General features: G+C 42.8%; 1 protein-coding gene across 2 annotated transcripts in view; it reads right to left on the reverse strand.

Moving 5' to 3' along the window:
- Positions 1-2,734: 2,734 nt before the first annotated feature.
- LOC109415477 (homeobox protein aristaless) overlaps positions 2,735-23,752 on the reverse strand; it is a 295,050-nt gene continuing 274,032 nt past the window's right edge. The window contains exons 4-5 of one of the 2 annotated variants that reach the window (XM_019699753.3): positions 3,326-3,588; positions 2,735-3,249 (exon numbers count right to left, since the gene is read on the reverse strand). In XM_019699753.3, the coding sequence (XP_019555298.3) occupies positions 2,829-3,249; positions 3,326-3,588 (684 nt within the window). In that variant the 3' untranslated portion in view covers positions 2,735-2,828. Of the gene's footprint in view, positions 3,268-3,325; positions 3,589-23,752 lie in introns of both variants that reach the window. The other variant, XM_019692779.3, reaches the window with a different exon arrangement.

Here is a 23,752-nt window from a genome sequence, read left to right on the forward strand (position 1 = left end):
TTCAAAACGTTTAAAAGCGTTTCAAGGCGTTTCCATGCGTTTCAGGAGGTTTTAGAGGGGTTTTCGGGAGCTTCATAGGCGCTCAGGTGAATTTCTCGGAGGTTTCATGGGGGTTTTGAAAGCGTTTCAAAGTGTTTCAGGGCGTCACATGAGGTTTCTGGAGTGTTTAAGGGGGCTTTAGAGGCCAGCAGATGAATTTCATGGCAGTTTTATTGAGGTTTCAGAGGTGTTTCAAGGCGTTTCAGGAAGTTGCAGAGGGGTTTGAGGGGGCTTTAAAGGCTCTCCGTTGAATTTTACGGGGATTTAATGGGGGTTAAAGAGGTGTTTCAAAACGTTTCAACGCGTTTCAAGACGTTTCAACGCGTTTCAGGGCGTTTCAAGAGGTTCATGGGGAATTTGAGGGGGCTTCAGAGGTCTTCAGTTGTTCGCAGATGCTTTTGACGAAGGTGTCAAAGCGATAGAACTTGATGAAACATATATGCCTGAGACTGTGTGCGTACCTTTTAGGTACAACTAGTAGCTCTCGTAGATTCGATGATTCTTACTCAAGGAAGTTCTTGGATACCCTTAAAGAATCCTTGAACTCACCACTTGATGAACCATAAACAGAAAGCTCGTAGAGACAAACAAATATCTTGGTAGATCCTAAGATCTATACTCAATGAAGTTCTTCTAGAAATAGACTCGAATAGACAATGAACTCGCCCTGACAACACATGAAGCTGTGCAAGTATAAATTTCATTCACAATGCTCCAATAGATCATTGATTACGCTAGTAGATCAGATGACCTAAATTCCAGGGAGTTCTCGCATAATACTATGCAATCATAGGACTTAAGGTGAATATATGACGAAGCCACATCTCAAATTTTAGGAGCACAAATCTGAATAACCGCATGTCGGTTTGCGCTGAAAAGTTGATCGATTGGTCAGCACCAGCGGGTAATGATAGGAGGAACCTTTTGAAATATCTGAAGAGGTTCCTATTGAAGAAATCCACGGAAAATTTCCTGAAAAAAACTTCTGGGGGAATATCTGGAATTATTCCTGTAGGAATCCCAGCAGAAATGGAGTGATAAATTCTCACGTGAATTCCAGGAGAACTCTCAGCAATAATTTCCAGAAGAATCACAGCAGCAATACAAGATAAAATTCCAAGAGAAATTCCTTAAGTGATACCTAAAGATGTTTCAGTAGGATGACCACGAAGAAATCTTGGAGAAATCCCACGATGAATCCCCGAGAAATCCATTGAAGAAAATCTTCTGGATAATTTTCTGGAAAAAATAATAAAAGGCATAGAATTTTAAAAAGAAATCCCAAGAGAGATCCCAGGAGAAATCCTTGGATGATTCCCAGGAAGAATTCCTGGAATAAATTCCAGTAGGAATTCCCGCAAGAGTCCGTAGAGAAAATTCTGAAAGTATCCCTAGAAAAAATCCTGAAGCCACGGATTAATTCAAGGAGAAATCATAGGGGAAATTTCTTGTTACATCCTTAGAGGAGTTCCTGTAGAAGTTGCTGGGCAAAGTCTTGCAGGAATATCAGCAAGAGTTTCTTGAAGAATCCCTGCAGCAGCTTCAAAAAGAATAAAACACAACTTGTGGAGGTATTATGTACAAGAGGAATGGCTGGAAATGTTCACAGGGACTTCTGAAGGTCTGAAGGTATTCTTGGAGGGTAACTAGTAAAACGTCCTTGAAGAATTCCAGTTGAAATTCTTGGATAAATGTAACGACAAATTTCTTGAGGAATCCTACCACAAATTCTTTAAAGGTAAAACCTAAAACCATATTTGATGAAATTCCAATATATATTTGATAACTAGCTGTCCCGGCAGACGTTGTACTGCCATTTTGGTTGTGATTGTTTGACAACTGTTGTGGGGTCAATTTGGCGCCGCTCTCTAGATTGGTTTTGTTGCGACCGTTATGAATTTCTTCCCCGCTCATAACAATTTCATTAATTTTACTATTGCTCTTCTTTTAAGTTGTTTTTCGTAACTTTTTTTTACTTATAAACACAGCCACCATAAATACGAATCAAACCATGCAAGATGCATCCTGATCGGTTCAGCCGTTCTTGAGTTTTGTTGCCTCAAAGGGACTTTAAACTCATTTTTATATATATAGATTAAGAGTTTCGTCTTTTCCCAAAAAAAAACAAGTTTATTAAAAATTCTTCGAATTCAACTCAATCAGCACGAATCACGTATACTCATCAACCAACAACCGATCAACGCGTTGCAGCGACGCCTACGGGGTTATCTCCACGCCTGTTTCTTCCTTTCCATTGAGAACTACCTAGCAAGGTAAAGAAATAAAAAAAACGTCTCATACGAGACGGTAGCGTGACATGATGGCGTTTTTCATTTCATTCATCTCAACCAGTTACTGGACTGATTTTAGCAAAACATTAAAAGAAATCGACAACCTTACCCCCATTTCCGATGAAACTGTCAATGACATTCGCGTGTATGTGTGTCTCCTGGACTACGATAACCGGCTTTTATGAAACGAACCTCGAACACGCTACACAAATTAGACGGCAGTGGCGAAAGTCGATCCCTGCGGCCTTTTAAAACCTGGCGATTTGACCACCTCTATTTTGTGAGTTTCAGAATTCGATTAATTAGTAGCGAGACGGTTTTCGGGGGATTTAACCTTGGCAACACTGATCCCGTTCGAAAAATGGGTGACGATCGAGCATGCGATCACTCAAGTACGGGGGGTTAATATAATGCCGATGCGGGGTCTGTAGCTGTGTTGCCCTAAGTACGTGTGGAGTACGGAGTTTCCGCGGTCGGACGGACATGTCCAGTCCATCCTTAGCTAATGATATCACTGTGGTGCCCATTCTGGCGGAGCATCTCGAGCCGCAGTTCGTGTTCCCGGGCCTTCAGCCGGAGGGCCGCTATCGACGAGCTTCGGCGATCTTGGGGAGGCGTCGTGGAACCGGGAGCTGGAACCGAAACACCGGGCACGGCGGCCGACGAAGGAACAACTGGCACTGAGGTGGGCGACACCGGTGGGGATGCCGGCGTCGGTAGGTTGGACGGAGGTGGTGGCCCAACGGCGGTGAGGTAATCGGCAGAACTGGGTACACCGCCGCCCGGAGGGGACGGTTTGGACGGCATCACGGGTGGGGCTCGCTGGGCGGCCGAAATGTTCGCCAGGAGTGTTTGGAACGATGCTGACGGGGTGTAGAGGGCGCCTACTCCTGGGGGGAGTAGTGGCGGGGGCGGTGTTCTAAAATCGAGAAGGGACCTAAGATTAGTGATATGAGAGTACGTGGTTTGAGGGGTTCGAGGGGGTGTGAAATTACCTGTGGAATTGGTTGAAATAGGCTGACGGGAGTACGTGGCCACCTCCGAGGGTTGGATACCGGAAGGCAGCTAAACTGGCCGCGTCGAAAGGTTTCCGTAGGTTGAAGCCTAGGTGAGTGAAAGGGTTGGGTGGCAGGGATGGAGCGACCACCGTTGCCGACGGAACTTGACCTCCGGATGCCAGGTACGGGTTGTAGGGATGACCTTGGGGGCCGACCTTTTCCTGTTTCCGCCACTTTGCTCGACGGTTTTGGAACCAGACCTGCAAAGAAAGGTAGAAGTACGTAAAAACTATTAGATGTTTTCATTAGTCATTGTAAAATAATGTTCCTGTTTGACCCTACCACACGACTCGAGTGAATGCAAAAGATGTAGTTTGGCAACATGTTGTTTATAATTATGCCAGTAGCTTCAATTCCTATAAAGTTATTATTTTGCGCATTTAACTGCTTCTGGGCAATCCTACTTTATATCTGCTATGAATTAACACAGTTCTGTAACTATTTCCAACGTTTTACACCACATTACAGTAATTAGTTCTGTGCCGTTGGCTATTGCAACATCACACTTCGAACGACTTAAGACTTCTATCTACAGCCCGCAACAACCGATTGCCAATCATCATTAACTGCAACTTCTTCAAAGAATGAGCACCCCATTCAGGCCTTAGGTGTCTTTCCTCCGTACAAACTATCGAAATGACTCCAAACCCACACCGCACAGACGAGGCATTAAGGAAAGGCGAGGATCGTTAGCTAGTTAGCACCAAAATGACACCCCATCAGGAAGCCGACCGTGGAGTGGCGAAGTTTTTTACTGCTCACATATCGCTAAAAAAAAACCGCAAAAATATCGCCCACGGTAACCACGTTCAATTAACACACCGCAGTCGCTCTGCCAACGGCGATGACGTCCGATGACGGGGAGATGATTTTCAACGCGCGCAGCGCACCAGCACCACAGAGTCGAAAACGATCCAATTTACCCCATCCTGATTTATGGCTTGTAAATCGTAAAAATAAGGCAAACATTACACTTTTATTGAATTTGTGTGTGCGCAAATAGTCCGCCGGGCGTTTCGGTTCTTTGTTTTGCGGTCCACCCCCAATTGATGCGGCGGCCGGCGGTGCGTCGAGGAACAGTCCGTTCGATGATAGGGGAGATGGCGACCGTTCGGTGTTGATGTTGTTGAAGAGAAGAGGTCCCAGGGCGAGAGATGATAAAATCGACATAAACATATTTTGCATTATTATTATGATAATTGGGAGCGTTGGGTGGTGGTGCTGCGTTTTGAATTGCAATTTTTTTCATTCGTTTTCTGCGCCAAACCAAAATAAAATGAGGAGGAACGTATTAGGGAGGGATCGGTGTAAAATACCCGTAGAGACAAAAATAAATATGTACATCCTAAAAACCCTAGTTAATCCACCGAGCGGTGATGGTGCGTTTCTCGTGCCTTCGACATATCATTTCATACCGTAGTTTTATTCGTTTTACAAAAAAATCCATGTATGTCACAAGAATTCATATCCTTTTTATGATATTTGATAACATCACTTCATGAAACACCCACCAGCTTGAATTCTGGCCAAGCATATGGAATTGAGGGCCGCCATCTTGGATTTCCTGGTCATCCCTTTTGCACTTCGAATTAGGATCGTAGCAAGCTGTGCGCGCGAACGGCTGCGTTTTCAAAATCGTCTGTCACGCGTCTTCTTGGTTCCGCATTATTTTGAGTATAGCCAGTCGAATCAATAAATGACTGATAGTCTTGCTGATGGTGCAATGCCATCCAGCTATTTCACCTTAAAAAAGCTAGCAAAGTGATCGTCGGTGTTCAACACATTCATTTTATTTGACGAATTTAGCGATCCACGTAGTGCTGAATATCAGGTATCAGAAGGCCGCCTCCAGAGGTACGTTATCCTCCATTTGGGACATTTGTACCATTGCCAAAATAATAGCCTATTTCATCATCTACCTGAGAGAAAAGGAAGGAAATAAGGATGAGGATGGGAATAAGGACAGGTAGGAAAATAGGAAAAAAAAACGGAAGAGGATACTAACGCATAAGCGTACCACAATGGGTTCAAAGAGCACCCTGAAAAGGGCACTGTAATGACGCATAAATCGAAAGAGAGCCTATAGCTCTTAATCACAGCGGGTTAACAGAATGTCTTGAAGATTCAGGTTTCTGAAGTCAGTTTCACTTAATAAGTGTTTACCGAATACTCGGAAACGCAGTTGTGCAAAAACTGGACAGTTACACATCAAATGATACGAAGTTCCATGATCGGATTCACAGCTATCACATACAAATGAATCAGCTTGCTGAATATTCGCCATGTGATAGCTGAGTCGGCAGTGGCCAGTCAATGCTTTGACCAGAATGCTGCAATTCTACTTTGACAGATATGTAAGATACTTCGCCACCCTTGGAGATGGCTCAGTACAATACAATTTGGTTTGACGACATGACTCCAATCTATTCCAGTATTGTCTGTGTTGAGTAGCAGCCCAGGTGTGAATCTGAAGCTTTACCCAACACTTGGATACCGGAATAGCTGGCTCAGGGCCAATGAAATCATGTGATGCTCCAGTGCGAGCTAACTCCTCTGCCAATTCATTTCCAACGGTGGAAGAATGGCCAGGTACCCACACAAGGTGAACAGCGTTTGCTGTATTCAGCTCCTCGATTTAAATTCGACAAGCGATAACTATCTTCGATATGGAGTTGGCCGAAGCAAGTGCTTTAATGGCAGCCTGGCTATCTGGACAGAAGTATATTACTTTGTCCATTACGTGCTGCTGAAGTGCTGATTGCACTCCGCACATAAGAGCAAAGATTTCGGCCTGAAAAACGGTGCAGTATCTACCAAGTCAGTAAGACTGATACAGCCTAAGCTCACGAGAATAAACACCAGCACCTGCTCGACCTTCGAGAAGGGAGCCATCAGTGTAACATACGATGCCATCTGAAATACTTCTTTCCAGATATCCAGATGTCCACTCTTCCCGGGAAGGGAATTTCGTGGAAAATGTCCTATATGGAAAATTACAAGCATTTGTAAGATCGCCGGCTGTTCGGGTCCATATGAAGTAAACCATCAATGTTAACTTCTTTTCCCGATCAGCCTAGATAGCTGTGTAGTGTCGGTAGCGGTTGTCTCAATTGGCTAAGAATAACACTACGGACCACCTGTTCCGGGGGTAAAAGTCCACTAAACAGGGAACCCCAATCCAAGGTGTCAGGCGACCCGTGCTTATGGATGAATGGTTGAGGGGGTTTAAAATATGCTCGATCTTTAAGGACAAGGTATTTGGAGTACAGTGCTCAAAATTTCTAGAGCACCGTTTTTTAGAACCGTTGAACGGATTTGGATTAAAATGCATCACGCTATTGACAACCACTGAACAATTAGCGTGATGCATTTTCATCCAAATCCGTTCAATGGTTCTAAAAAACGGTGCTCTAGAAATTTTGAGCTATGTACGCCAAATACCTTGTCCTTAACGGAGCCCGTAACGTAGGTAGATCGCATTTTTGTGTTGCGTTACGGTTCAAGATCTACCAAACCGAACCCTAGTGACATCCGGTTTGTCAAGTTGGGGTAATGTGTTTTGGTGATAAGGATTCATGGTACAAAGTCCTTGTTACTGGTGACAGTTTCTAAAACTGCATTTATTCTGCCTTGCTGATAGTTAAAGAATCGGACTTTGCCAACCCGAGACTACACTTGATGTTAGGAAAACAAACATGCTTTACGTATCTAATTGCGTACTAACCTATCAAGGACTGTAAAGTTCTGGTAATTCAAGGACTCACGTGCATTCTTATTGCAGAACACATTCTCTAATTTGACAGAGTTTTGCAACTAGCCTAAAGTCCCGGGTTTTTCTTTGTTGTCCTGGGACTAAACTAGAAGCAAGACATGGATGGGGCTAGAGTTCCGATGCATGGATAAATATCAGTACCACCGTTTTGTTTTTCTCAGAATTCGAATGGATTGTGTTTGATTAGGGGCGCTCTATCACTGGGATTAAAATCTCTATGATAACGGGACCTTTTCATCGCAATCGATTTCTTGCACCTCTGGGATAACAAAACAGGAACTGTACAGAAATCGATGCTTCATTGCCTCTCAATGACAATGGAGTAGTACGACATGCACTAAATACTAAGGATACGGGTAATGCCACAAAAGATCAAAATACTGGTCGCAGTGGCTCACCCGAACAGAAAAAAAAAAAAAAAAAGATCACTTAGAGCAAGGACAATTTTGTCCCAATTCACCAAAAGTGGAAACAACGAAGTGTGTGTTGATGTGCGGTTCACAGGAGTTTCCTCTAGTAGACCGAGTACCCGTAGACGGTAAATGCAAGAAAGTGCTTCTTGTTTGAGATGAATGTGTAGTGGGGAAACGTCAAAGAGAAGTACGAGCGCTGCCGTGGGTGTTGAAGAGAACGCTCCAGACATCGCCATAAAGCACATCCTTTGAAGATGGCCTAACTTTGATGGGACCGTTCTCATTTCGCCCTTTTGCCACCACACAAGACATCCATAGGCCAATTTTGGCCGAACAACAGTTGTGTAGATCCATTTGATATACTTGGGTTTAAGACCCCAAGTTGTACCAAAGGTTCGCCGGCATTGTCCGAAGGCCATACAAGCTTTCTTGATTCTGAACTCAATGTGAGGTGTCCAGGAAAGCATGGAATCAAGAATGACTCCAACGTACTTTACCTGTTCAGTAGGCCTGTTCACCTTTTCAAAATTGATTTCTGATTCTCAAGTCCACCCCATATTTTGATTGGTATTCTAAAAGAAGTAACTGGTCAAAATTTCAGCTAAATCCATTGAAATTAAGAGGTGCATCAAATCAATTTTGTGTTTTTCGACTATTTTTGAACTTCAAAAAATCATAACTACACTAAAACTTGTCAAAACTTAATTCTTTTGGCAGAAATGGAAAGCTATACTTATTTGCTACAACTTCTCCGAACAACGTGTGCCAATAAAATTGAAGAAAACATGTGTAATTATCACATTTGTGATCAGAAAAACCTTAAAAAGTTGATTTTTTGATAGATTTTGTTCTGGAACACCTCAATATACGTAATAAGTTGGATTTTTCAATACGGCATCATATTCTCAAATGTTTTTTGGTTATTTACTTCTTTGACACCAATGCTGTAGGAGTTGAGCAAAAATTACTAAAATTCGTGAAAGCCAAATGTGACCTAAAAACTAGCTGTTCGGGTGCAGTCACGCTTTTGTTTTGTAGAAGACTACCTGTATACCATTCGGTAAAGCAGCTACCACCTTGAGTTTTGGACCGTCTTTTTGTATTTTGGGCAATCATTTGTGATTTTCTGGTTATCACTTTTAAACTTCGCACATATTCGCACATATTCTCCATACCAAATATACTTTCATGGTTTCAGATCTTAAAACTCCGTAAAACAGCCGTTATTTTGAATTTTTAACGCTATATTGTAGTTTAGGCCGCTATCTTGAATTTTGGACCAATATCGTAGATATTATGAACTCTCTGGTTGACCATCACTCGTGATTTGTGACCAAAAAATCAGCGCAATTTGATGTATCACATCATGGGGTTTGGTTCAGCTTTATATATGGCCAGGTACACGCGTACTGGTCCAAATCACTAAAATGGTCATTACTCCGGAACGCCACAACCGATCCGGACGAGTTTTATTGTATTGATACCCGTTCACGTGCGCGATCAATTGAAATGAAGAATAACGGAGATGACTATGATTTCGCGAGCATGTTTCGAATGGCAAACATTACGGCATAAATATCACAAGGCTAGTAACCTATGTAAACATCTATTTTGGATGTAAACATGTGACGTCGTTCTTATCGTTTTCACATTGATCTTATTGGTGTGGAGTACTAGATTACATATGAACGATTTGAATTACGTCATCAAAAAGCTGTCAGATTTCAGGAATATATCACCTTCTTCTGTACACCGTGGACAAACATGTGCTGCAATGCAACAACCGAGAGTTCACGAGGCTACAGATCGTCAGACATCTTTCATTGGCTGAAATCGTAACTAAATTAAGTTTTACCATGGTATGATCTTCTATATACTTGTTGCTTAGAGTATCAACTGCCATCTATTACATTCTGAGCCAAATCAAACGTGACAAAGCGGCGTACTGAGCGAAAGACTGGAGGTCAACCAATATCCCATTTATTTGGTCTGAAACCCCATACAAACTTTAAAACGGTTGCGCCACCTCGGTTTTAGCGGATCTTCTTCTTCTTTATGGCTCTACGTCCCCACTGTGACTTGGCCTGCCTCGCTTCAACTTAGTGTTCTTTGAGCATTTCCACAGTTATTAATTGAAGGACTTTCTTTGCCTGCCATTGCATGAATTTGTACATTGTGAGGCAAGCACAATGATACACTATGCCCAGGGAGACGAGAAAATTTTCCCGACCGGAACGGGAATCGAACCCGCCGTCTCCGGATTGGCGATCTATAGCCTTAATCACTAGGCTAACTGGAGACCCCCGGTTTTAGAGGATACAATCAGGGAATCAGGGAACAAGTTTGCCGCACTCCTGGTAAAGCAGGTCCCTGGAAGGGTGAAGCTACCACCGATGTTAAGGAAGCTACCGCCACGAAGGAAGTTGCTGTGCTCCAGGTTGAGCTGGCCAAGCAGCAAACTCGCCCACTTAAGCTCTGTAGCAAGAGCACAAAAATCGTCTGCTCCACCCAGGTGTTCTACAACCGGTTTTCCTTTACCTGGTAGCCAAAAACGAGCACTACATCCATGATTTGCCAAGAGGCAAACCAAGGAAGGTGCTCATTCACGGGCTGCCGGACAAGACTCCAGTGGCCATCATGGAGGAACTGAAGGCCGTGAAACTCAGGTCACTCCAAGTTTTCCCCATCCGGTGCATCCAGGAAGAGAACCACTTGGGACCAGCTGTACCTGGTACACCTGGAGGAGGTTTGCCACCATGGCGTACCAAAATCAAGGCGCTATTCAGGAACTGCCTCGCGTTTTGCCAAGGAACGCGAAACTGCCACATGGAATCTGGCTGAACACTTGCCGCTCCAAGAAGCAACAATTTAACGCCGCTACCGTAATGATCATGACCTTCCTGACCAAATATGGGCCATTAAGATACCATCATCGTGGCAAACTGGAACGCTTGATCAATCCAGAACAAAACTCGCGAACTCGCCGAATTTCTCGACAAAAAGAACATCGAAATTGCGGTAATTACGGAGACGCATATAGCCGAGGCGGTAAACGCACGGGTATTCAGCATGACCATGCTGAGGGTGACGGGTTCGATTCCCGGTCGGTCCAGGATCTTTTCGTAAAGGAAATTTCCTTGACTTCCTTGGGCATAGAGTATCTTCGTGCCTGCCACACGATATACACATGCAAAATGGTCATTGGCAGAGGAAGCTCTCAGTTAATAACTGTGGAAGTGCTCATAGAACACTAAGCTGAGAAGCAGGCTTTGTCCCAGTGAGGACGTTACGCCAAGAAGAAGAAGAAGAAGAAGACGGAGACGCATCTCAAATGTGAGAAAAGCGTCTTCATCCCCGGATTCCAAATTGTGAGGCTTGATCGGATCGACTCCAGTGGAGGGGGAGTAGCCATCACCTTGTGCCTCAGACGGAACCGCAACGGCACCATCTTGCAGCAAGACCTAGAATAAGAACACTACACCATCCTGAGTCCGACGAAGCTTACTAGGTCCACTTCTGTTCAACATCTTCACCGCGGACATGCCACATTGCCACAACTCCCCGAAAATAGATAGGTATCTGTCGTTGTTTGCCGATAATACCGCAGTCGTTCACAGTGGTAGGGTAAAACAAGCGCTCGTCGAGACTGCAAAGAAGCCTGAATGTCCTGACAGAGTACTTCACCAGCTGGAAGATTTGTGTCAACACGGCGAAGACCCAAACCATCCTCTTCCCCCGTTCAAAATCCTCGAAACTTGTTCCGGCTGAGGATTGCAAAATCACCATCAATGGCTTTACGGTGGAATGATCGAACGTAGCTAATTATCTTGGCATCACCTTAGAAAGTGATCTGATATTCAGGTCGACAAGACGGTCACCAAATGTAACACCTTACTAAAAACACTTTATCCTCTCATCAACCGAAAGTTGACCTTGTCCCAGAAAAAAAAAGCTTGCTGTCTACAAACAGATCATCTTGCCAGTCTTCGAATATGGCGTGCCAGTATAAGAAAGCTACGCCAAAACATACCACTTAAAACTCCAACGAGTTCAAAATAAGTTTCTACGGATGATTTTCAACACTTCTCCGAGAATGAGAACAGCTGCATCGTAATTTATCACGTCCTGCTTGGGAAAATAGTGAACTCCGTTTGCGTGAAATCTGAAAAGAGAGCTGCGTTGAGGAAATTCACCAGACACCGCACATTGTTACTTCGGAGCCACTATGTGAGGATCAATTACGAATATAAGAGAGTTGCGAAGCAATGCTTTCGTCGTTATCAGCGTGGCATGCAGAGGAAGCTTAAATCTCATCCGAAACAGTTTTGAAAATTCGTGAACGAACAGCGCCACGAATACGGTTTGCCATCGTCTATGGGGCTCAATGGAGTTATTGCCTCCTCCCCGTAAGACATAGGGAAGTGGAACCATCTCGACAGGGGTCTGTTTTGGGCACTTTTCTGCTATAACTCAGTCAATTCTGAACCAATTGACACAATTTTTGGAACGCGATGAGATACGTGTAATATCTAGCCGTGTACAAAATTTCAAGTCAATTGGTGGAAATGACTGAGTTATAGCGAAGAGTGCCCAAAATACCGGTTGTTGCCCAAGTGGTTTGCTACCCTATGTAATCTCTTTGCTGATAAATTTGCTAGTGTCTTCACTGATGAGGAATTGGGTGACAACAACGTTGCACTCGCCGCTAGCACAGTTTCACACTCTGGGCAATCTCTGAGCAGCGTAGACATCGATGAGAACATGATCGAAAGGGCTTCCCTGAAGCTCAAGACTTCGCACATTCCAGGACCTGATGGACTTCCATTTGAATTTCTTAAGGCCCAAATCAACTGCTTATTGTCACCATTGCTTCACGTGTGTATTTCGACTCTCCGTGACGTGACAACTGGTTTATTTCCGTCCTTCTGGAAGTTCGCACACATGTTCCCAGTCCACAAAAAGGGAAACAGGCAGGATGTTGGTAACTATCGCGGTATCACTTCGCTCAGTGCCATCGCCAAGTTGTTCGAAATCGTCATCATGGACCCGTTGTTTACTCACTGCAAATCGTACATCAGCACCAACCAACGTGGATTAATGCCGGGTCGTACAACGGCCACTAATCTGCTATGTCTTATCTCCTATATCAGCGAGAGCATGTCGAAGCGCGTTCATGTTCAACCGATGCCATTTACACTGACTTGACTGCAGCCTTTGATAAACTGAACCATCGTATTGCTGTAGCTAAGCTCGATCGGCTGGGGATACACGGAACGCTCCTGCAATGGTTTCAATCATACCTCACTGATCGCCGCCTGTCCGTCGTTATAGGTGATTGTCAGTCCGTTTTGTTTGCCGTCACGTCCGGTATCCCACAGAGCAGCCACTTGGGATCCCTGATTTTTTTTTTTGATCTATTTTAACGACGTAGACTTGGAGATCAAAGGTCCACGATTGTCTTATGCGGATGACTTCAAACTATACCTTCGTATTCAATCGATTGAAGACTGCTACTTTCTCCAACGTCAGTTGAATGCGTTTGCTGACTGGTGTGCACTGAACCGAATGGAAGTTAACCCGTCCAAGTGCTCGGTGATTTCGTTTTCGAACAAAAAACGGTCCATACTGTTTGATTATAATTTGACAGGCACCAGAATTGAACGCGCCAGCCAAATTAAAGACCTTGGTGTAGTTTTGGACCAGCAACTCTCTTTCAAACATCATATTAGCTACGCTGTCGGGAATGCCTCCAGTATTCTGGGCTTCATATTCAGATCAGCCAGAGAATTCACGGATATCTTTTGCCTGAAATCCTTGTACTGTGCCCCATCCCGCTCCATACTAGAGTGCTGCTCGTTTGTTTGGAACCCGTTCTACAGTAACGGCGTCGAAAGGATCGAGTCTGTTCAACGACGGTTTTTGAGATACGCTTTTCGGCGTTTGCCTTGTTATAATCCGTATCGTTTGCCAAGGTACGAGAGCCGTTGTCAGCTGATCCACCTAGAACCATTATCGTCCCGTAGAGATACAGCTAGGGCTCTGTTGATCTCAGATATTCTGCAGGGACACATTGACTGTCCCGCTATTCTGGGACAAATCGACAATAATGTTCAACCTCGTGCTCTTCGCAACAACAATATGCTGCGGCCACCGTTGAACCGAACGAACTATAGCATGTTTGGGAGTGTAAATGGGTTACAGCGCAATCTTAACGTTAGCTCATTGTTCGACTTTAATGTTATTCGTCAAATACTTCACCGAAGATTTAGTTTTTTTTCAAGGCCAACAAAGTTTTTATGTTTATTTTTTGTTTGGCCGTTAGTGAAGTGTATTAATTGTCTTAAAATTTGGAGAACTCAATGTGGGGACATACATCCATAAAGAAGAAGAAGAAGTCATCCGTGACGTTCAACCTAAAATAACAAATTTTGTACAAAGTAGTTTTCTATATAAGATCTTTGTAAACAACTTTTGTACTCCCCTATATGGATAGGCTTGCAGTAGGTTTCGTGAGATAAAATTTGGAGAACTCAATGTGAATACTGCCTAATAACTCATATGAGAGGAAGGTGCCCCGCATACGGATAGCAATGCAGAAGCTGCAGAAGATGAATTACTACCAACGAGCGTGCCGAAGCAGACCAATGCAGAGTCAAGAGTTCCTATGGTTTCATGAGAGTGAGAGTTTGGAATGAGGCTGCAGATAAGTGCGATGACGTCAACGTTCGTTCATCAGTGCGGGAACTGTCGTTACTCAATTTGGAAAGTATTAGAAAAGAAAGATGGTATGCCAATTTAAATGCAGAGAGTACATCTGGAACTGATGAAAATTTTATTCCATGTGATGTTTATGACAAGATGAACTTAAATGTTGAATTTAGGTCTTCGATAACGTTTCGTGCTTATGGGGGGGCAGAGGAACCAACGTATTTTTGACACTTCCATTAATTTTTTGCCGTAAGGGTCCATTTATTGACGTGTCACTGTGTCCAAAATATGTTCGTTACCCCAGTTTACAAACCTAAAGCCATCGTTGAAATAGAAATATACCATGTCGTGTCCGGACGGACACGGTGGCATTCCAATCCAACCTATTACGCCGGCCGAAACTGCGTAAACGAGGAAGATTGCACATGACGCAACCTACTCGTGCGAAACACTTTACAATACTGAAGTTTCATTTTATCTTGATCGTTTGTTTCGTTTGCTTTGTTTATCCGGTAGCGCATCACTGCTGATAATGCTATATGCCCTGTTAATCCTTTTCTTGGTATCCCTCTCAATCCCTACATACCATAATGGGCAAGAACTAACGGACAAATTCTGGGTTACATATGTAAGCAAACAGCCGATATTAGGACTCACAGCATGCGTTCAACAGGGCTATTGAAGCGATGCTTCCCGTGCATTGCTTCTGTTATTTATGAAAATACTCATAATATTGGGAAGTAGCATCGAGTTTTCGAAGCAGTTGATAAATTTTGCAAACAGTGTCACCTATCACTAAAGTTGGATGCTGCCCCGGTGCTACTTCCAACCCACCGTATCGCGTTCGCATTAAAAGAGAAGCTAAACGCGAAACTTCAGGAGATAAAAAAGTTGGAGGTCATCGGTCGGGTGGATACCCAGAAGGACTGGGTCCATCACGTCACGATTGTCGAGAAATCTAATTAGGGTAGGGCATGTCTGGACCCAACAGAGCTTAACGCAGCATTCAGGAGATGATGATTCTAGTGTAGTTTCAGTACTCCATTTAGATTTTTCTTTTTTTGCGATGGTAGTTGCTGACAATACTAATAAAATAAAAATGCTTGCAAGGACTTGGCCGGGGGTGTGGAGATAAATGCTAATTGAATTAAAATCTTCTCACAGAAGGCGCCTTTCGTCCACCTCTTCTCCTAGCGGTGGCGATGTTTGTTTCTCCGATCATCATCGCCTCTGGATTGGGCGGGAGGAACGCGCGTGGTTATGCACTTTAATGAGTTTCGCTTGGCTGGTGCAAATTTATTATCAAACTGGACGGCTGTTGTTGGGCTAGATAGGTTGTTGTTTCTTCGCAAGCATCGGAGAGCTGGATAATGAAATTATCGAAATGGTGGAAATGGATCTGCCCATTACAACTTTAGAGGTGCAGAATCCGCGAACAGTGCTAGGTACGCCGCACCGCGTGCTTTAATGGCTCAATGATCTTGGGTGCGTTTTTATGACTAGAAAATTAGGGGTTGATTGCTTGATGTACAAGTAGTAGGTAGGCTTTTTAGCAATTTCAAGTTGATTAACCGGTGATTCGATTATCAGTTGCCGTTAATAATTTGCAGAGTGTATGATAATTTGAATCTATAAAATCCTTTATTATATTTGTTTGTGAAATTATTGCTGCGTACATACTCGATTCGTTTTAAGTAAATTAGGCTGCCACAAATTTCGATTTTCTCTTACATCATCCCCTCTCCCCTCGGAAAATTTTGAAGAGTCAACGAGCACTGAGACAAAAGAAGAAAATTGGATTTGTTCCCGCCTTAGTTTGGTGAGTATCATCGTATTGTAAATAACCGTTTCAAAACTGTGATCTGTGCCTCCAGATTCAAACGAACTTCTCAACAATCATCTAAAGCTACCCGAGCAGGAGAAAATAGCTGAAGAATAACTAACTCAAGTATGGAAAACCGAATACCTACAACCTGAATGAGGTATTAAGTAGCCCTGCATAAGAGGTAAAATACCTAAAATAATAACTGGTGCGTATTCTGTGCATAACACGTAAATAATGACATCAGGTATGGCAATACCTAAATAATAATCGGCGATTTTTCCATACAAATAGTGATTTTCCCATAATTGAATAATACCTCAAGCAGTCCTCAACACCAAACCAATAACTCGATGAGGTATTGTATCAATACCTACAAAATATCAAAATAAGTTATTTTCAATACCTGGACAACCGACCAATACCTTGTCTTGGTATGATACCTGACTTTGGTATGCTCCAGTTATGTGGCAGTTATTTATTCCTGCTCGGGTACCCCAGAAATTTCCATCTGTCAGCACCCATCGCTCTGACCCCGACCGACAACTGACCCACGACGAAAGACTTCCCATGCCTGGCTCCCACTTTGTCCAATTCCCTAATAGATCTCTAAACCATCTGTGACAGGCGATAGTGGTTTCCAATTTGATTTGGCCCATTCCGTGAGCCATTCGCGCACCATGGGTGGTCCACGATCCTTGCCCGATTCGCATAGGAACAGCTATGGCGGCAACGGCGGCGCCCCATCAACCACCCGCCAGCTGATCCATTACGGCGCGGATTCGATTCGGCCCATTCAAACGCAGCTCGCCCAATCATCCATTATCGTTACGACGACGGACGCTGCGCTGCTGGCTGATTGTTAGGTAGTTGTTAGACGATGATCTATGAAAACTGAGAAAAATTTCTTCTCACCGTTCGCTAACCACCACCACGAACTCGATTGTCATGCGTGCGGAGGTACGTGCGTCACTGTGTGTTTGTGCCCCCGGGGGTCCCAAGCGGAGGGATCATCGTCGTCAGCTGCGCGACGACTATGATCCGTAGTCTAAGACGTCGTCATCTCCGTTTTACCGAGCCATACCTAATTCCATGAGCAAATATTTGCTCTGGTATTGGGAACCGATTTCACGTTTGTACGCTCAGCTGGAGATACGACGACGGACAACCGGAGCCGCACGGTACGGCACCGCGTGTGCGCAAGGGGTCCAACTAATATTACGCTGGACAAGGAACTGTCAAAATGTTTTCTCTAGGTCCAATCGGTTGCACGATCTGCTTCTCGTGCGTCTATTCTCGCGTTCGTTGGGAAAGGTGAATGCCACACACGTATGATCCGCTGGCTGCTGCTGCTGCTGAGATGCTGCCAGTATGCCGTATCATTTCACATCAAATGTCATTAAAGTTGTTAGCAATTTTATGAACTTCATCAGGGTGCCTCCCTTCGAGATGCGCACGGGGAACATACACGAACGCGATGGAATGACAAGCAAGCGCTGTGTTCGGAACTTCGGTTGATGATGAGGTTGGATGATGAATCAGAGATTTTCGGGGTTTGATCTCTACGCCTTCTGCGGCTGCGCCTTCGTCAGCGAGAGACCGCGACGAGAGCGACAGGAGGAAACGAACCCTATAATCTTGCATTATTAGATTAGCCGTGTGTAATTAATGAGTGATAATAGCGCCACCTACGGACGGAGATTCGGATTTTACTGCGCAGGGGAATGAACTGTTTCTGGTGGCGACACAGTTCATGTGAGTAACGTGGAGTGAGTCATTTCTGAGGAATTCTAGTTTGATTACGCACGTGGTGAGAAGGAAACTCGGGGAGCTCAACTTTCTTGGATAGGAAGATATGGTGTGTTAAATGTGGTTTGGGGCTCATGATTTATCGATAGGGTGGCTTGACATCACTTTACTTTGCACTCTACTCTGCGCTGTCCGGACTACAATACTTTGTTTGAAGAAATGAAGACCTAGAGCATTAAAAAGCATATCAATGCTCTTGACTGAGGCAAGATGATTTCAAGTTTGCATGGGAGCCAAACATATAAATATGGACGTAAAAAGAAAATCGTGTTAAGTACTGTTCCTTTGAATTCCACTAAGAATTTGCATCCTTTTATTTCTACCTCAACTTTAAGGTCGTCTTCAGTGTCTTGTACTTGACTCGACTTGTACTTGAGTCGAGTCCAGTACAAGACACTGAAGACAACGTTGAAATTTGGACTATTTAGCTAGGTCGCTCCACTATGGGGCGGCTCCATACAAACAGGTGGCCAAAAATATTTTCACGTCAATTTTATGATGTATTGCTCCTATTCGTAGGGCTTATGCCTGAAATATACGAAAAACATGTTCAACAGGTTGTTTCAACACGACAGTTTCAAACAGTATGAAATTACAAGGGCATTGCATACTTTTAGGCGTTTAAGGATTCCTGTTCCCATTTACAAAATGGATTCAAATTCGTAAAAACACGCTTCGCTAAGAGATCCAAGACCAGATTTAGACTTCACTATGATTGATCTACAGAGAAAAGTGGCCATGGCGACAAAATGTTTCCTCAGAGGTATTTAATGGCCAATAGGGTGATTTTATATTGCAATATCTCAAACATCGCCGACAACATGATTGGAATTGCAGAATAGCAGCTAGTAGCAGCCAAATTTGATTTCAATGCCTCCCAGGGATCCTAAACAAAGACATAGAAGTAGTCCCGAAGCGAAACTTTGCGAAATTGTATTTGTATGAAACAGTTTGTATGGGGAAAATTTGATATTTTCAATGCTGCATCATTTAAAAGTTTTACAATCAACATTTTTACGTCTGATACGTCATTCGAAAGGTTTATAAGCAAGCTTTTAGAAACTACTTTAAAAGTTTAACATTGTTCATTTATGCCGAAGATATGTGAAGTTGAACATTTCATTCATTTTACCAAAAATTGACAATAGTCTCATTCTGCTGTCAGTATCTTGATAAGTATAGGGATTAGTGAACTAATATTATAGAATTTACCGGTCCAAGTGGTCTACTTTCAACTACCGAAAGTCAATTTTCGATTTTTGGCCACCTGAATCCCCTTAGTGCGCTCAACCCTCTACTTCCCATGGTTGCTCTAGAGCACCATCGATTTTCATTTCAGTTGGCTCCAGGGATCGCAGGAGTGCCAGGAGATTTCAGAGGCATTCCAAGACGGTATCTGGAGGGCTTCAAGGTATTTAAGGGAGCTTCAGGGAACTTGAGGGTGATGTCTGACACACTTCAGAGGCTTTTCAGAGGTTCTCAGGAGATTTCTTGAGGATCTCAGGTGCGTTTTAGGTGTTCTTAGGGGCGTTTCGTGGGGTTTCAGGGAGTTTCAGTGGGATTCTAGGGGGTGTCTGAGACACTTCATACTGTTGACACGCTCCTGAAATTTCCGCAATCTCTTTGATATACCCCTGAACGCCCATAAAAAGCTCCTGAAGTCCCCTAAAACCCTCTGAAATCCCTTGAAATAACCGAAAAAGGCTCCTGGAACCCCCCTAGAAAAATCCTTGAAATCCTGAAATGCCTCGAAACGCCCTTGAAATCCCTGTAATGAATTTGAAATGCCCCTGAAACGTCTTGGAACGCTTTCAAAAGGCTACTCGAGACTACTCGAAAACCCTTGAAACGCCATAAAAACCCATAAAAGCCTCTGAAATTCTTTGAAGTGCCCCTGGAACCTGCTTTGTAACGCCTCTAAAGCCCCTTGGAACCCATTTTTTGGGATATCTGGGAACTTCCTGGAAACCACCTTGGCCCCATTCCAAATGCCCAGAAACAAGACCTGTTCTCGCCAACTAAGTTTCTTCATTGAAGCCCTGACTTAATTTCCTCTTTTTTGCCTTTTTCAACCCCCAGCTATTGGCATAAAAAAGGTTCCAGCATAATTGGTGAAATATGTGAAAAAGATATTATCATTGATATTGATCTCATTGGCATCGATCATAGATCATGTGTACAGAAGTAAGGGTATGCGGTATACCGAAAAGTTTCACCAAATACAACTCGAAACGAAATTCCGCGAAATTCCACGGAATTCAGGTCGGCGAAATTTATGATTTTCAATTTCGTTTCGTTTCACCAAATTCTAAAAATTTCGTGTCAAAAAAATAGATTTTGACGAAATCGAACGGAATTCCGCGGAATGTCTAATAAGTTTCGAAAACAAATACATAGTGTAAATGTCCATATCATCTATCGAAGATCTTGCTAATCTCAAATTACTGAGAAGTGTTAAAAAAACATCTTGAATAACGAAAGACAAACCACTCCAAGGTTTGTATAATAAAGACAGAAAAAATATCTATTGTGCTTCTTATCTTGGACCTACTATCAAGATCTCGCTCAATAGGTATATTTTTAACATATGCTGTATGCGGGACCATACATAATATTTTGGTTAAATTTTCTGATGAAACCAAATGCAAAAACAAAACAAGTTAAGTTCCTGTCTTCAGTTTAGATTCCCAACAGGAATTTTTAACAGAGTAATGGAGAATATTAGGTTAGTTAGGATGATACAGGGTGTGGGATACACAAGCAAAAAATCTTAGAAAACATGGAAACTCTCCCACGATATATCTCTAGAAAATATATTGGATATTCCAGGAGAAATCGATTAAGACAAATTCGGTAGAAGGTATAATATGTACATGGAAAAGTTTCTGGAGAATTTTTTTTCCAGGAAATTTCCAGTTGAACTCTTGAAAGAGTTTTATCGATGTTTCAAACTATTTATCTATTTTAGCAGTGATTTTAACATATCTTCTTCTTCTTCTTGGCGTAACGTCCTCACTGGGACAAAGCCTGCTTCTCAGCTTAGTGTTCTATGAGCACTTCCACAGTTATTAACTGAGAGCTTCCTCTGCCAATGACCATTTTGCATGTGTATATCGTGTGGCAGGCACGAAGATACTCTATGCCCAAGGAAGTCAAGGAAATTTCCTTTACGAAAAGATCCTGGACAGACCGGGAATCGAACCCGTCACCTTCAGCAGATTTTAAAATATCAATAGGTTAGATGAGCACAACAAACTCTAACAACGTTATGTGCACAGCCAACTTTTATACTAAATTTCGGGGAGTAAGACAAACTCTCGGCTGGTGATTGGGGCAGTTCACACTTTAAACATATCAAAAATTCAAAGCTCCCATATATTCATTGCAATCTTTGGTGCAAAACTAGACTGCCGTGAATCGCAAGTCAGTCCCATCTGCATTTTGGGCAAAAATGAGTTAATGGTCGTTTTCGAGCTTCCTTCGGATGATCTTTCAGCTGCGTGCAAAAAAAAAAATATATAGTTTGTTCAGTAAAATTGAAAAATAACACCAAGTCAGATTGTCCCATAATGAAATGTAATCGCAAGTCAGTCCCATTACGAACTTGTGCTCCCTCCAGTACAAAACATAACACTATTTTAGCCAGTTTTATATTTTTCACTGTTACGTTTTCACGTTTGAAACAATATGTGAAAGTTTCAGGATGATTGAAGAAGTTTTCAATTCATGGCGATTTTTTGGAGTTTCACATAGAAATCGAATTTAAAAACTTCAGAGGCCATTTTCTCAATGCCTATTTTTTACGTATGGGACTGACTTGCGATTTAGTATAATACGGTGACGAGCGCAGAGATACATATTTCCATTTTTTCTTAGGGGGGCATATTATACCTAATTACTCTACGTCGCGAAAAACTGTAAAAATATAAATGGCACTGTGGCAAATTAAGCTATGGGACAAAAGTATTTATGGAAACTCAATACGCGTTACCGCAATCACGCAGAAGAAAATCGCAAAAAAAATGATGTAACTGTAAAATTCCGCGAAACTTTTTCGAAAAGTTCGTTTCGTTTCGAAAAATACCGAGTGAATTCGGATTTCGTATCGATCTAACGAAACATTTTTGAATTCCGTTTCGTTTCGTACCGCATCGTGTCAGAAATTTTGTAATTCGTTTCGTTTCGTTTCGCCTTGAAAAAATCCCATACCGCATACCCTTATACAGAAGCATGCTTTTGAAGAAAGTGATAGGGAGGATAGCCTGGACGATAAACACAACCAAGTTTATTGCACATGCTTGCAGGTAGAGACAGTGGCAGGCCTAGTGGTGTTAGTGCTGAGGTAGTGATTTACACTTGTGACATGTGACAGTGAAGTTTCCTATGAAGTGAAAAAGTGTACACCTCCTGCGAATAGGGTCTTTTACGAATTGCGTAACCAGCTTAAGCCCCGTGACTTGCAAACGCCAACGAAATACGCTCTGTATAAGATGCAGATTCACGATCATGAGGGGTTCCGGGTCATTTGGCCGAACGCCATTCGGCCGAAAAATAAATGATAAAAATAAGTGACCATGCCACTGTTCTCCGCATCAATATGACTCGAAAAAATAGCCTATGACTCAAAGAAAGAAAAAAAATTATAAAATTTTGACAGTTTCAACGCCGTTTCTGACGTTGAAGCCCCTGTCCTTCACGGAGGCAATTGAAAAGAGAATAAAAATTCTCTCGTAGCTCACACTGGGGAGACGGCGAGGTTCAAAAGCAACATTTTTCCTGTGACCGGCACTCAAACGACAAAAATTCACCACGCTTGCTTATGGGCGAGTCGCATTCATGCGGCCGGTGTTGACATGAAGCATCCATCAGCGCAGAGTGTGTGTTGATGATGGTGCAGTCATTACCTCCACAAAGTAGTTGAATTTTTCTGCGTTCACTTTCAAGTATCTCACAGCGGAGCTGAAAATGAATGCCAAAAGCATTCAGTTCAGCAGAAATTCATTCAATTGAATGAGATTTTTTCAACCCTATAGCCTATGATTGAAAGAAGGAAATATTTGTGATGATCGTAATGGTAGTTACACTGTCAAAAAATGGCATTCGGCCAAATGGCCGGACACCATCATGAGGTGTGGATGGACGTTAAATGAGGTATACTGAAAAGCTTTCAGCTTTTGAAATTTTTGAGCTCAAGGTTCTGTTGACAATTCTTGATGTGAAACATGAAAATGGTGTGCAGCGAAGACGCATGAATCATGAATTGTATCAAGTTTAAAATGCAGCAAATATTGTTAAACGAATAAAATACGCAGACTTCAGTGGGCTGAATGCGTAGTGTCAATGTCAGAAGAAAGAATAGCGAAAACAATATTCAGCAGGAAACCAGGTATATGTCATCGACTTCCTGGGCGGCTTGGAACGCACTAGGTGTACACGGTTGAAGAAGATATGGGAACCCTACTTGGAACCCTAAGCCGGAAATATCCCTTGCTGAATGTCTATGTCGCACACATAACACTGGGAGCGGTGATGCCAATAACGAAAAAGCTCGAAATTCCAGCGTAAGTCCTAAAAAAATTCAATGATGGAATTTATAGAAGATCTATAGATATAGGGATCTCTAGAAAAAAAATTGTTTATCGATTCCTAGATATTTTTCTAGAAAATTTCTGGATGAACCTGATTTTTTTTCGGAGGAATGCATAGAGCAATCCCTACACAGAAAAAAATATTCATGTAAAATTCAGCGAGAAATCATGCACATAAAGGGAATGCTAGAGTTAGTGCATATTAACATGAGATATCATGTGGAATTACGTTACAATCGTGTAAATTTCCGC

The sequence above is a fragment of the Aedes albopictus genome, chromosome 2, assembly GCF_035046485.1.
Source record: "Aedes albopictus strain Foshan chromosome 2, AalbF5, whole genome shotgun sequence".
Taxonomy (NCBI): Eukaryota; Metazoa; Arthropoda; class Insecta; order Diptera; family Culicidae; genus Aedes; species Aedes albopictus.